The sequence below is a fragment of the Thunnus maccoyii genome, chromosome 13, assembly GCF_910596095.1.
Source record: "Thunnus maccoyii chromosome 13, fThuMac1.1, whole genome shotgun sequence".
Taxonomy (NCBI): domain Eukaryota; kingdom Metazoa; phylum Chordata; class Actinopteri; order Scombriformes; family Scombridae; genus Thunnus; species Thunnus maccoyii.
The window spans coordinates 25,892,415-25,908,522 of record NC_056545.1 but is presented as its reverse complement, the minus strand read 5'-3'; the positions used below and the strand labels follow the sequence as shown (position 1 = coordinate 25,908,522).

The 16,108-nt window shown below is 38.4% G+C and overlaps 1 protein-coding gene across 1 annotated transcript; it reads right to left on the bottom strand.

Moving 5' to 3' along the window:
- Positions 1-4,191: 4,191 nt before the first annotated feature.
- On the bottom strand, positions 4,192-15,040 carry LOC121909756 (scavenger receptor cysteine-rich domain-containing group B protein). Its single transcript, XM_042430421.1, has 9 exons — positions 14,956-15,040; positions 9,546-12,570; positions 9,358-9,426; positions 7,551-7,865; positions 6,523-6,606; positions 6,155-6,220; positions 5,649-5,963; positions 4,800-4,880; positions 4,192-4,710 (listed from the first exon to the last, which is right to left on the bottom strand). Exons 2-9 carry the CDS (start codon positions 9,895-9,897, stop codon positions 4,394-4,396), a joined length of 1,599 nt encoding a protein of 532 aa, XP_042286355.1. The 5' UTR covers positions 9,898-12,570; positions 14,956-15,040; the 3' UTR covers positions 4,192-4,393.
- Positions 15,041-16,108: the final 1,068 nt, after the last annotated feature.

Here is a 16,108-nt window from a genome sequence, read left to right as displayed (position 1 = left end):
CATTGGCTTCATTTTTCAGCCCCGGAGGTTGCCGCTTGTCTTCTAATGTCAAACTCTGCACATACATCACTCTGTGCAGTGAAGCTCAAACATCCAAGAGAAGTAACAATAAGCAAAACACATCTTTGACTATATGGGAATATGTATTACAAATAGCACAATACCAGCTGATATGATAATGGCCTCATGATAAGTCCTGCTTTATTACCTGATCTTCAATCTTGAATTAAGTCTAACTTTAAAACCTCCACTATTTCAACTGATATTTTTCTTACATGATTGATAATCTTTAATCAATATGTCTTTTATCAGATTACCACCAAGCAAACCTCCAGGATAGGAATACTACACACAGTGCACAGAGAGGGGGCTCTACAGATCATTTCTGCCCAGGGGCCATCCACCACGTTTATCCGGACATGGCCTAGTGATGCCATGTCCAACCTGTACTGAAATAAGATTATACAGTTTAACACAAGATAATGTTCTACGTGCTACATAATACGTTTTGTAATAGTGAACAGTAGAGGCCATATATCACAGTGATTGCAGGGGATCCCTGTGAGCACTGCAAGTCCTGTCGCTTCTTGCTTAGAAGGTAGTGACACACACGCAAACTATAGGACAACAGTATGCTGTGACAGGTAATATTTAAAAAGTATACACATTTCATATATAAGTTTTATAAAAAAGGAATATAGTCAGTGAAACAATTTTCTGTTTCCACGTGTGATTGGCTGAGTCACTCTCAAAGCAAAGCACAGAGCAGCTCATATTTTATGTTTGACACTCCTGCAACTGTCGCTTGGCAGAAGAAATGCGAGCCAATTATCATTTAAAAGCTAAAGATAATTATAGCTTTAAAACATCTAAACAGTTTGCAAGCTCTAGTGCTGTTTTTCAAGATATCAATATATAATACCTCCTTAAGAATATATGCATTGAATACTGTTTGTTTTTATATAATATGTTTGTGAAACTACTCTTGTAAACATGTTAATATATCTGGTGATAGTAGTGACTGTTGGTGTGAAGCACCATATTGTAACTGAAATGCTGATTCATTTTATCATGAGTCATCCAATACAAACACGCCCTCTTAGGCCATTCTGTTTCCTTGTCCCTGTAGACACTGGATGCTTCTGAGATTGATCAATCAGCTCCACTTTTACTAATGAGCCTGGCAGATTATGGGAAGCCTTTTCAGCTTCTTTTTTTCTGCTTACAGTATTCACAATAGGTGCACAGATATCTGCAGCTAATTTATGAGTCAAAATGTCACCTTAAACAGTGTAGCTTCAATCATATTTTACTAATACAAAATGCTAATTTAAAATATTAATTTAATCTCTAATCCAATTAAGATTAAGGTTACTTTTGCCATCAAACTGTATTACAGATATCTACACTTTAGGTTTGACTATCTGAAATGAACATGTCAAATACCTCCATGTAAGTAGTGATTTGTCATTCAAGACACTATATCTCAAGCTTCATTCTGATTGTAATCAAACATACAGTATATTTAGCTAATTTAAGAGATTTAGATTATTATTATTATTTTTATATCTAAAAGTACAATAGTTTACCACAATAATTTAAAACAGTATGTTATAATTTGTGCATGTCTTGAATTGAAGTTGAACTAAAATAAAGAAACTTTGTATTTCAATTTTGCTTCAACCAAAACTGATTAACCCCTTGTGTGTGTGTATGTATACATACACACACACACATACAAGAGGTATATACATAAAAAAATATATGTATGTATGTGTGTGTGTGTGTGTGTGTGTATACACATATATATATATATATATATATATATATATATATATATATATATATATATATATATATATATATATATATATATATATATATATATATATACATATATATATACACACATATATATACACACACACACACACACACACATATATATATATGTATGTAGGTATGTATGTATATATGTATGTATCTATGTATATGTATATATATACATATACAGAAAGAGAGAGAGAGAGACCAAGAGTAGAAAGATTTTCATATTCTGTCATGTCATACTAAGTTGTTTGACACATTTTAATATATTGGCACTATTGACATGTTATCATATAGGATTGACTTCATAGTCAGACTATGTAACACATTTTCCCTCTTAGTTGAATTCATGACAATGAGTTTTGCAAGTTTTGCTGCTAAAGCCTTACTTGGTCTGGTATGACCAGTAGACTATTGTGGCTAATATTAGCCAATGTTCACAAGTTTAAAATTGTTATGTAACTGACATTACTGAGTCAGTTCACTGACATTATGACTAGCCACAACTTTCACTACTGTTGCACTATGTTTTAGCATTTACCATCATCCTGTAACTGTTTCATGTGGCCAGAGTGAATACTGTTCAAAAAGTTGCATAGTCTCACTTAAAAGTAGGTCAGATCTCAGGTTCTGAGCAACATGATGTGATGTTAGCAAGTCTTAGTTGTTGTCATACTGTGTGATGCTACATGGACTGACTAAGCTAACAATTAGTTTGTTTCTATTATATGGAGGGTTTTAAGGGCCAAAACTAAATATATAAATACATGAATAATTATATAATTAAATGCTTATATAAATTAATAAATATATAATTAAATAATACATTTCTTTCATAAATGAATAAATAATTATATAATTAAATGCTTAATAAATATATAATTATATCATACATTGCTTAAATAAATTAATTAATATTATGTAATTTAATGCTTAATCGTCACCATAAATAAATCAAAAATTAAATAAGACATTAAATATATAAATGTTAAATTTATATTTATATATGTACACATTCACATATTTATTTATTAATCCATATATTAATTCATATATTTGCTTATTTATTTATTCACACATTTATTTATTTATATATACTTTTAATTATCCATAGTGTAACATGCTGCAGTGAAATACATAAATGTGTCAACTTCATCCATCAAAGTCAGGGGACGGGTTAAAGCCGTCCAAATCATTTAGCGAACTCCTCAATCTGATCTAAAAAAGCACAGGAATTGGCATTTGCCTCCATCTACTCAGCTACAGCCAACATATCTACCATTGTAGCACGCAGGATTTCATTAAGATCTGCACTGGGTGCTGCCATCTTGAATTAGGCAAAAGCAGTAGATTCAGGTTCAACCTCCAGATGCAGGGCAGAGTTGGCCCCCTGACTTTTGATGGGTGAAGTTGACAGATTTATTTATTTCGTTGCAGCAAGTTACACTATGGAAAAATGAAAGCATATATAAATAAATAAATAACATTATAAATAAATAAATAAATGTGTCAATAAATGAATAAGTAAATTAATTAATTAATATATGAATGAATAAATAAATATAGAAATGTGTAAATATATGTATATATATATATATATAAATACACTAATAAATTTAACATTTACATATTTAATGTCTCATTTAATTTGTGATTTATTTATTTATGGTGACAATTAAGCATTTTATTATATATTTATTAATTATCAATTCAATACATTAATCAATTAATGTATTTAAGCATTTAATCATATAATTATTTATGTATTTATATATTTAGTATGGCCCTTAAAACCCTCCGTAGTATCAGCTAGAAATTGCATATGACTTATGTAAGGAAATGATCTGGCTTAAAATTGTTCTGGCTTAAAATCTTGCTGTGTAAAACTTCTGCTGTAAATATTATTTATATATATATTATATATTTATATATATAATTTCAAATTGAAGAGTCATCATTTGACCAATTAAATTAGGTCAATGAAAATTCATTGATTCTCTGTTTTCACACCAAAAATATATTTTGTCACATAAATGATTATTAGTTACATTTATTTATATGATGGTTAACAGAAAACACGTAATTTATTTGTCAATGGAGAGATATATCCACAAGATATAACACATTTTTACGGGATGTTTCTGTTTTTGTCTTTTTTCCCCATTTATATTTCTTGTTTCATGACACATATTTGTGGAGTTAAAGTTCACAAAAATGATTCCTTTTGATGGCCTTCCCCCGGCACATGCACAGTAAATATTTTTAACAATCTCAGGGCAAAAAAGAGAGACAGACAGTTAAAATACTTGTTTTTCTTTGTTTATCAAATAAAAAAAAACTGTGTACATTGTATTTTGTATCATATATTTATTTATAAAGTGCTTAATAGGCATAGATAGTTATAGTATGTAATCATATATTGTCATATTAGTTAGTTTGTATGTTGTTGTTGGTGGAGTATTCCTTCAGCAATGTGAAAGCTGTTATTTACATAATGTATACAAGTCCCAGGTTGGTACACCCACTTCCAATTCATGGCAAAGGTGGGAGTGTGATTCTATTGAAATCACGACAGTGAGCAGGTGACGCCAGCATCTTCAGAGTGATCACAGTTGTGCACACTCCAGGATATATGGGAGCACTGCTGCAGGGAGGCCTCCGTACCGCTGCACTTGAGATTGTCCAGCAGGATTGTTCCTGTGCCAGGCCCAAAGTAAGCTTCTCCCCGAGCTGCCGTGGCCTCCCCGCAGCCAAGCTGACGGCACACAACCTGTGCGTCAGGGAGGTCCCAAGCATCATCGCACACTGTGCCCCATCCAGAATTTAAGTACATCTCCACCCGACCCTCACAGTTATGCTGGCCATCCACCAGCCTCACCATTCCTACAAAAAAAAGAGGAGTCTTACACACACACAAAAAAAGAGGAAAATGTGAACTGGTGTTGTACTAGTTGAAGATTTATTTGACCTACCTTCAGTGGGTGGTGTGGTGGTGGTGTGCATCCTTTCTGTTACTCTAAAGTCACGTGCAAGTCCGATGTTTAGCATAAAAGCTAGAAGTAAGCAGAAGAAAACAGAAAAAAACTGAGTGATGCTTCTGTGTCCCATGCATACTCAGGAAATATCAGTTCACAAAAGCATTAGCCAGGCTGTCCTCCTTATATTTACTGCAGTGATCAATATGTACTGTAGTAGAAAGCCAATTACTTTCATTCTTTTATGACCATGATACAGAGACACCCTTTGCAGCAAAACTGTTGAGCAATTTCAGCAATGGTTTTGTAAAGTATTTTGTCAGAGTTCCAATGCTTATATCCTCATTGTCATATATAGATTATACCCACTTTGCCAATTCTGATTTCCTGCTGAGGACAGTATTACTCAAGAGTACTGATAAAACATGCTGCTGGTAGAAATCAAAGGTATAATCATATTTTGCTATCAGGCTGAATGATGTGCTGTAAGTAAAGGGAAGTCTGTACGTGTTTTTTGATTTAGCCTCAAAGAACTGAAATTTGGCCTGGAGGCAAGCCGTGACGCTGATGTGCCTTGACTCATCCACTGTATTTTTCATGCTCTCTGGGCTGTCACCTCCTTAGAGTACAACAGTCATGCATTGCAATGGGACAGCTCAGCCAGGCGGGCATAGATGTTTTCAGTGGAAGCGATGACTTACTGTAAGATAGATGCTTGTGTGATTATGTAGATACAGATATTCCCTACTGTATGTGCAGTACTGTATATGCGCACGTCATGAATGTATGCCTAATGTGGCCTGCTATGGCCCCACATTATGTCAGAGATGGCCAGTCAAGTCTTACGTGCACAGATAACTCCAGCATCCTCATGATGGCCACAGTTGTGCTGACCCCAGCCGAGGTGGAAGCACTGGGACAGCTCTAGTTCGTTGCCATTACATTCCACATTGTCGAGCAGGATCGGACCCGAACCATAGCCGAAGTAGGCCTGAGACTTGGCTGCGATAGCCAAGCCACAACCAAGCTGCCTGCACACCACATTGGCATTGGGCATGTCCCAGTCGTCGTCACACACCGTTCCCCAAACGTTTCTGTAGAGGACCTCCACACGACCCTGGCAGCTACTGTTTCCATTCACCACACGAATGGCTGGCTTGTCTGCACAGAGATAAACAGACAGGTACATTACTGCAATTTTAGAGTAGACGTGTGCTTTATAATTAAATCTATTCGGCTGATATTTGCATATAAGGCAGTATAACTAGCTGAGTCTATGTTGATGATGCCTTTAAATTTTAGGATTTACTGTGCTTGTGCTTACAAAGGAGAAATCAGTTTAATACTGTTACCTTTTGTCTGGGCAGTTGTGGTAACAGTTGTTGTACTTTGGGTGACAGTAACTTCCTCAGTTGTTGCTGGAAGGAAAATGTGACACATAACAAAATTATCTTATGACCCAAAACACCAAACTAACTGTCACACTATAATAACCATGATGGGATTAGTCTGCGGCGTAACACAATATCTCATGGCGCTGTACAGCACTGTGTCACATTGAAAGACTATCAGGGAGAAATGGCTCGCCCTGTTGGTCATTTGGCAAAAGTGCAAATTTCATTTTTTACTGTGAAAGAAAAAAGATCCAGCCAAGCTGATGCAGAGGAGGCAGACCATCAGATCTTTTGTGTATACATTAAGTAATATACAAACAATATACCTGCAGTGTCCTGTGTAGGCCAGATTGATCTCGGACCTCCAGTGGGAGTGTTCACCACCGGAGGTGCAGTAGTGGATCCTGAACCTGAGTAGATGATAGACATAAAAGTGATGTTATATGTACAGTGTAACCACCACTATTACCATTTCCATTAATACTAATGGTACCTCTAACAACGATACTACTGCCATTATCAACTCTCCTCCTCCTTCTTCTACAACTAGAAAAAGCAGACTTTAACTATCATTACTTATTTTTTACTTAATGACTTAATTCCCCCAGTGGTGGAATGTAACTAAGTAGATTTACTAAAATACTGTACTTAAGTACAAATTTGAAGTACCTGTACTTCTACTCTACCACATTTCAGTGGGAACTATCGTATTTGTATTTATTTCACAGCCATACTTACAATTAATTTTACATACTCAGATTTTACAGAACATAGAAGACATATGATGAGCTTGTTGATGAACTGTTATAGAATAAGCTACTCAACTACTAAAAATTGGCTCCACCATGGCCAACTACAATGGTGAAATGCAACTTAAACAGTAATACATCAGTACTAATAATCTACATATATTATATGTAATAGTATATTTCTCAAAGGGACCATTTTTCTGCATTGAGTACTTTTACTTTCGATACTTTAAGTACATTTTGCTGATAAAACTTGCATACTTTTACTCTTTCAATGCAGGACTTTTTTACCTGGGATATGATGTGTGGTATCATACCTTTACTCAAGTAAAGGATCTTAATACTTCTTCCACCACTAATCTTTCTCCTACGTAAACTGACCATTATTTGTTTCTCTGGACTACTGCACTTCTGAAATTAGTGCACCTGTGTCTATAAAGGGAAATAATCAGTATTTTTATAACCACTAGTACTATCACTGATATTACAACACTTGCTAATAACACTAATAATAACAAGATTGTAGATAATAAACTGTTGCATTTTCTGAGATATTTGTTTGTATAATAAAATAAACTGCCTGTTTAAAAATCTGAGCAGCATACCAGTGCAGGTGACCCCAGCATCCTCGTGATGGCCACAGTTGTGGTTTCCCCAGCCCAGACTATTGCATTTAGACAGCTGCTGCTCGTTGCCATGGCAGTTGACATTGTCCAGAAGAATCAGGCCGGTCCCGTAGCCAAAGTAGGAGTTGGTGTGTGCCGAGACAACATGGCCACAGCCTATCTGCTGGCACACCACGTCGGCATCGATATTGCCCCAGTCATCATCACACACTGTCCCCCAGCTTCCCTGGTAGTAGACCTCCACCCGGCCCTGGCAGGAGTTCAGTCCACCCACCAGACGGATGGTGCCATCTCCTAAATCGAGAGGGAGAGATTTATAAGGACTGGTGTTTTAAGACACTGTAGGTTTCTGTAAGAAATTATGTTAATGTCAGCTTTTAAATGTTTCAGAGCAAATGGTAACAGCTGGGATTTGCGTGTGAGGAAATGACAGTGATACAGAGAAAGTAGAAGGGTGTGGGCCTATACAAGACATGCAAGCAGGAGAGTTGAGGTGAACATCTGATATTGCAGTAAGCACAGATGTTGTCACCTTATGCCTTGGGGCTGACAAAAACACACCTTTAACAGAGACAATAGGCATTCTCATGTGTCCATCATTTACAAACGCTCTTCAACTGAAAGGAAGCCATGAATCTGGGAGGCTTCCTTGCATTCCCAGAGGGATTCATGACAGCCACTGGAGAATCAGCTGGATACGTCATATGTAAACTAAATTTGAAACTCCACTTGGGATTGAAGAGAAAAAAACACGGTGACCACAACAAAGGCCAACCCAGGGAACAATAGGGACGGCCTGGAATTCAGGAGCCCTTTGAGCTGTATTGTGTATTTCCCCTGGAGATGTTAAAAAGATATTTTCCACTGAGCTGTGTCTTTGATGTCCAGCACAGTTTTAGTGATAGTTTATCAAAGCTGAAATAAAATTACTCCTCAAGTAAAAAATTATGACCTTGAACATATCAGTGTGACCAGTCTCATGTCTGCTCTGAATGTGCGTGTGCTCATTCACACGCATCCAAAAATAAGCCATCTTTCATTACCTAATGAAACCTGCCCTAACATCTGGCATGCCACCTGTCTGTGCGTGTTTGATTTTGATAATAGATTATAACAAATCATAATCATCAAACACAGAAAAGCTGGCATTAAATTTAATTCCTCTCAACACATAAAGTGTTTCCTTAGTATCCTGTAAAATAATTTGCATTTTTTAATGAGCATTAGAACAAGAGGTGTACACTTATTTAGTGGAGAGACAATGTAGCACCTGTCCATAAACCTTTTTGCAAATCAGCCTGATGGCACTGTTCCATTTTTGGAGGTGGAGGACTCATTTCATCACCTCTGTTCACTGAAGAGTAATGCCAAATATCGCTGAGGTTTCTGTTTTCCAAAAGGCACATTTAATGTTGGATCTAATGCTTATATAAATAGTAAGAAAATTTAGTTGGTCAATGTAAAAAATGACAACTTTATTACAGTCATCTCCAAGGACTATAATAAGTTGCATACTGTGGTTTTGTTATTGTATGTGCATCTTGTTCACATACAGTAAGTATTAATTTGTCACAGTATATTATCTCAAAATGATCAATTCCCTTGCTTATTTGTTTTCAAAATATTCTGGTCACTATCTATGAAATCACAATCGATTACTTGAAATGTGCAAAATCTGGACCATTTTTTAACATGTAATTTCTTACTGTAAAGACAGATTTACCTCTGTGACCTCTCAGGTTGGCTGAAGACCAGTCTCATTTAGATAAAAGCAGCGAGCACTTACCTAAACCTGCATTCCCAGGGGATGGTGTGGTGAGATCCCCGAAACCTTTTACCCCAACCACTGATGGTTCTAGCAGCAGGAGAAACATGAAAAAGAAGCAGGAATATTAGTTATTCTCCCCTCAGTAATACAGTAAGAGATGATTCACCACTACCTGTACCACCTAAAGGTTATATTAAAGGCTTTACCTCTGCAGGTAACAGCCACGTCCTCATAGTGGTAACAGTTGTGGATGCCCCAGCCCAGACTGTTGCACTGACTGAGGTCTGTCTCACTTCCTTTGCAGTCCACATTATCCAGCAGGATGAGCCCTGATCCCTGACCAAACTGAGAGCTGCTGCCCACCGCCACCGCCACACCGCAGCCCAGCTGCCGACACACCACTTTGGCATCCACCATGTCCCAGTCGTCATCACACACTGTGCCCCATGTATCATTGTAGCGCACCTCCACGCGACCCTCGCACCTGTTACGTCCATTCACCAGTTGCACTTTGGGGGAGAAAAACAAATCATATCTGTCAGGGCTTCTCTCTGTCATATTTGTTAGTCATGTCTCTCTTTGAGTGAAGTGGGGACGTTCCTTTGTCTCTGGTTATGTTTGTGCCACCTCACTAACAAAAACTGAGGCTCATAAAGGCTTTACTCTTTGTATCGGAAGAGAAGAGGAGAGGAGAAGAGAAGAGAAGACTGGCTTGGCTGTAATGTAATGATGGTTAATTAGAAGAAAAAAAAACATCCTTCTGGAATAAGTCTAATCCTGCCAAGTTAAGGCACACAATAAGCCACATGACTCCCTGGAAGTGAACGAGGTGGATGCAGGAGGGTGGTTAAATAGCAAATAAGTCATTGAGGGGATTAGGGAAATGGAGAGCTGGGAAAGTGACCTTGTTTAGAAAGCCCCAGGCACTGATCTACCTTCTGTGCTCTCTTTCACTGACATACAGCCAGCCACTGATAGGTTTCATGACGTGGCCTGGATGCAGGCGTGTTTTTCTGAACATGAGTGTCTGGGTCAGGTGTGTGAAGGTGGAGGTGGAGGTGCTGTAAAGCTCATGCTTACCTTGGTACTGCGTCCTCTCGGGGGATTCCACGGTATTGGCTGAAACAGGAGAGAGGAGGGGATATGGGAGAGTGAGGGAGAGAGAGTATGGTCAAATTATTTGTTGAAAGGAGGTTCTTGGCCTTGCATAGTTACTGTACTCTATATCTACTATATCTATTTTCCTGTAACACTAGACACAGCCTGAAACCACAACAGGAGGCCTGTTTAGACCACATACTGCACCAGCAAGAGCTACAACAGAGATATTGCTGCCTGCTCCTTTAATCTGGGATTTTATTTTGAAAGTGAAGAACAAAAAAAGATAAAAGAAAGGGGGAATACAACATCCAAATCCAAAGTTGTGCTCTTTATTTGTACCATTTGACCTTGAGAAAATAAATCCAAAAGCCAATTCATGTATGAATTAAAACAAAAGTTGATATTTTTAAGGCAAAAGACAGATGATCCATGCAGGACTGAGCTATCTGCCTCTGATCTAAATTTCTGAGATGTGTGTGTTTTGATGCAATCCATATTTTCCCAGGTGTCCGTGAAGACACAGTGGAAATTGTTTCTGGGTCTGTATAGAGGACATTCTAATTAGCTAATTAACATTAGCCCCAGGGATGGGTAATGCATCTGTTTATGGTGTCACATGTAGGTTACATTGTGGTTTATATTCTGGGCAGACACAGTTCTTATTCTATGGGGGATCAGAACACTTTAATATCACTTACTGGATACAGCCCGTCTGTTTATTTTCATGTCTCCTGTAATAAGAATACGACAAATGTTAGTCAGGCACACATTTAGATATCTGTTGGATCTATTAAGAAATAGAACTCGTAAGCTGGTGTCAGCACATTTGGATGAATTGTTCCATATCTTTGTTGATCCATAAAGTCCAGTGAGTGGAATCAATCCTCGCTTCAAAACAGCTGCAGGGCTCGCAGCCAGCTACTGTACCACTGGTAAACACAGAGCAGTAACTGTGGACACAATAGCCCTCATCTACAGGGAGTTCACTTGCAGGTACACCTGGTTCTCCAGCATTATTAAAGCCTTAAACATGTGGTTAAGCACTGACACACAAGAAATCATCTCATGTGTCAATTCTCTTTCAGTTTAGGGCAGTGGTAACCTTTCCTCTTATCCCACGAGAATATCAAAATTTCTCTAACTCAAAATTAATTTAGTCAGATATGGAAGGGCCAACAAAATTATATTTATGAACTACTAATCTGAAAAACTTTAAAAAGTAAAAACATACAGTATGAGTTTTAAAAAAGAAATGTTACAGCAATATATGATAGCTTTAAATAAAGTTTTGGAATCAGTTTCATTCTTCATAAAACCTCCCTCTGGTCCTGAGCCAGTGTATGAAAAATTATCCCCTTTAGGAAATAACATACTTTAATAAGTGTCTATCTGACACTTTTAAGGTCTATTACTTTTCCATATATATTTCACATTGTTCACTATAACAATAACAATGTCACACAAACATGATCAATGAATTTTACTGTAGCCATTTTGAGAAAATGAAACATGATGTTATTATGTAAAGGTAATCCGGCAACTGTATTAGATTAGGGTTGCTCTTTGTTCGCTGAGACGAACTGATGCAAATCTTTGTGTGATCTGTCTCCTTATTGTACAATAATATTTTTAATCTTAAACCCAGCAGTGTTTTGTGTATTACTCCATATTTGTGTTTAGTGTTAAGACAATTTCCACGACAATTACTTCATCAGTGCAAAATCCATTCAATTAAATGCTGAGGTTACTCTTATATCTCCAGTCTTTTTATTATATGTCCCATTTCTGAAATATAGACCCAAATATAGACAACATAACATAACATATTTTTAAACTGATTTTAAAAAGTGATTTTCTGATCACATGTAGTGTTCTGTATGGCAGAAAGCTCAACTCCAGCAGTCTAGCAGCTTGGAAGGAGTGATCTTCAGCTGTTTTTGGTCAAATCTCACACGGCACCCCTCACTCCAACCGCCCCCTACCCACTCACCAAGTCGCAGCAGCACACTGAGGGTCACCAAGACCAGGGATCCCAGCAAGGACACCAGGAGCCAGACGGCCGGGTTCCAGCACCTGTACTCGCTCTCCACCACACGCTGGCCTCGCATGGCTGCCTGACTGACCATCCGCCTGCAACACACACACACACGCACACACACACTCTCTCAGTCTCTCTCTGTCAAGCTTTCCAAAGTACTAAGCTAACACAGCTCTAAATGTAGTCGACTAGGGGTCCCTTTTCTACTACAACAAAACAATCACTACTCTTTATCCTGGTTCAGTGTAGCCTAATTATAATATTGGATTGTTTTCTCTGATGGAGCCTGCAGCTGTTGTTGTTGTGGTGCTGTAGTAGGTATTGATGGTAGTCTGAGGGCAGTGGAGTTCAAATCATTTCCAGAGATTATGTGAAGCGCATGGCTGACTTTGTCCATAGTGAGTGATGATAACATTAAAACGTTTCCCGGCCGATTAAACATAAAGTCATCCCACTTTCACAGACATACTGCTGCCATTGTCAATAAAATACCAGGAACAGTGAGTTGAGTTACGTTGCTGTTTTGTAAGCACAAAATGGCTGCCATGCACCAACCTGGCAGCAGGTAACAGAGGCCGCAAAAAGCTGATGATGGTAAGAGCAGAGGAAGCTTAGTTTGCAGGTTTCCTGGCGTTAACATCAGCTGGGGATGGGGGAAGGCAGGCTTGTGTTACAGATAGATGTAGAGGTAAGCACCTGTGTTGTAGTTTTTCGATATGCGAGGGGGATTTCCTTGAGAAAGAATATTGGGATTTACTGACGATCACTCATTAATCAGAGCTAGATAGGACTGTAGGCAGACACTGGATACCCATCATTCTCCTCAGGTGAGAAAATGGGGGATGACAATTATCAAATACTGAAAGAGAATGCTTTATAGCCTATAGTGTGAGGATGTGATTGAACAAACACAAAACGTCACATTTTTAACATACGTTGCCAAAAGAAAAAGCAAAAAAGTATGTTATAAAACTTCTATGGGGACATTATGATCCCTCCAGTCATTGTACCTGGAGGGATCAGGAGTGTACAACGACTGCTTTTAAAGAAAACCCTCCAGCACAATGATATCTCTGCATGTATTTAGAAGCATGTTGTCATTATGAGACCACAGTGTGTGGCTCGGCCTTGGCTTGTTTGTCTTTTCGCTCATACAGAATTCCCTCTGACCTTACACTGGAATGTGTATTAGGGGATGATGAGGGGAGAATTTGATATTGGCCCCTCGAGATAGTGGACATTCCGGGCCCAGGGGGCACAAAAAGACATTTCTGCTTTCTGTGGTCCCCATCGTCAGGCATAAACGCTGCTTCCTGCAATCTGTCACTAGAACCCTCCAAAACGCTTAGGCACCTGATGACACTGCAGGGGCGCCTCTCGTCTCCTTGGAGAGCAGGAGGCAGGAGGAGGAGGAAGAGGGGGGGGGGTGGGTGTTCAAATCTTGAGCCACTGTACTGTATACATACAGCTATCTTCAGCTCAGGTAAATATAACACAGTGTCACACAGCCTTTGTGGTAGATTTTGAGCCATTAGTAGCACAACAACACTTAACAACAGCCAGAGAAAAAGCTCTGGATAGATACATTTTCATCCAGGTCTGGTCTTGCGTTGTCTCAATAGGTGCGGCGCAGAAGGCCAGAGGCCCACAGAGAGATCATTGTGTGTCCAATTGGGAGGTGGGGATTTTAACACCAGCACAGCGCTCAAGAACCGCGTCTGTCTCATTTGCAGAGTGTACTAACAAACCACTCGAAACTCCAGGACAAATGGCTCAGTTATGGAGGATGAAAAATAATCTAGTCCCCAATGTTGTGTTTTTCAATACTCCATTCATAGTAGGATGTAGCGCAGATCCGCTGGGGAATAATGTTGCCTTTTGTGTCAGCTCTGCTTCCCCTCCCTTCTCACTTCCCTGTGCTGAGAAATAGCTGAAAGATCTCGGCCCCACAAAAATACCCCTTAATGCCTGAGATAAACCAGAGAATAACGCTGTCAGTCACTTCAACGGGGAGAATTTTGGGCCATTTAAACTGAGAATCAGTGCATTTGTCAGCATGTGTACCTGACTGTAGCCCTTTTATGAGCAATACACTGCAAAGTCGATTTAGTTTTCGTGACAAAATATAAGAGAAGAAAGACATCTTCTTGAAAATACGTCCTTGTTCAATGACACTGAGAAAATTTTAAGCAATAATTCACAGAATCTGAACATGTTTGACATTGTATTATCTTAATTTGTATATTGGCTTTGCAACAACATTGTACAGTATGAAGATCTTAATTAACCTCTGTCCCTGAGGGTCAACCTTGTAATATTATATAGTTATAGAAAAACAACATCAGTTACAGAGAAAGGCTGCATTGAAAGATATAATCATACACACTGATTTATCACAGATAATGATATATAATAACATAAGATATTATAACAGAGGCATAAAGCAAAATCAACGTTGTATTTAGGAAAATACATACCTGTTGTGAAAGTATTTATCTTCACCAACAAAAAAATAAAATAAAAAATAAATAGAAATAAAAATAGGTTTCCTCCAGAAAAAAAAAAAAACTAAAACAAATTGTCCTCAGAGCTCAAGTAGCAAGCAGTTTAATTCCACAAGTCACACAGAAACTTTGTGTAGAAATGGAGGCAGGAAACTCTAGCATCCATCCAGCGCTACGTGTTTTAGGTCTTTCATCTCCTTAACCCTGCTTGACTATAAGTACCTGGCTTCAGTGACAGAGATTATGTAAAAACAATAAATACCACAGCATTGTATGATAATATTCTAACGCCCTGTACCTGTCTATGCTTAAAAGAAGCAGGAGGGGCAAACAGAAAAAAAAAAGACAATGAAAGCTAACCCTTCATTGGTACCCCTGCATCTCCAGTTTCAGGTAGCGCTCACAGAAGGTGCGGTCCTGCTCATCTCTGCACACACTCACAGCAAGAAGGACAGGGCTGTGGCTCAGAGCCTGTGTGTGTATGTGTGTATGTGTGTGTATGTGTGTGTTTGCATGACTCTCCCTCACAGAAACAGTCTGAAGCAAAAGACAATTATGAGGCAATGAAAATTTGATTAAATCACTCCTAGAGTTGCGCACAATAGTTCCTACAAAGTTTTAAAGTTTTTACAAATCATCAGAATACTGATGACAGACGAGTGCTGCTTGATCCACAGCAGTGGACTGAAAAGACAAAGCAAAGCAAACATGAACATATTAGCTGAGTGCTTAGTAATGCAGCTCTGGCCAACTTTCTGTTTTAATCTTTGTCAGAAGACTCAGTGTGGGGGTCAGTATGTTCCAATGAAAGTTCCTACAGCACCTCGGAAATCTTTCATCAGCTGAATGAACATACTGTACCAGTGCAGTGGTTTGCTGGAAGATTGTTATAATCTTCATGTGTTCACTTCAAGCTCTCAACCAACATGTACCCTCAAAGAAAACTATTACAGCAGTATGTGTGTCAATGTGTTTATGTTTCAGACATAGAAGATATTCTATAGTTCTTTTAATTGTATGTCTCCTCATGAGAAAAAGCCCGGGGCCTCTTTGAAATGTGCAGGAGACTAACAGCAATTGCTTCCAAACACTAATCCTTCCTGAGCCGCAGCGAAACGTGTTGGCT

Excerpts from the sequence above, each read along its gene's own strand:
- LOC121909756 (XM_042430421.1), bottom strand. The coding sequence starts at position 9,897 with ATGACAGAGAGAAGCCCTGACAGATATGATTTGTTTTTCTCCCCCAAA. Across the intron at positions 7,866-9,357 it reads CCCTGGGAATGCAGGTTTAG|GAGATGGCACCATCCGTCTG; the intron begins GTAAGTGCTCGC and ends CTCTCGATTTAG. Across the intron at positions 5,964-6,154 it reads CACAACTGCCCAGACAAAAG|ACAAGCCAGCCATTCGTGTG; the intron begins GTAACAGTATTA and ends ATCTCTGTGCAG.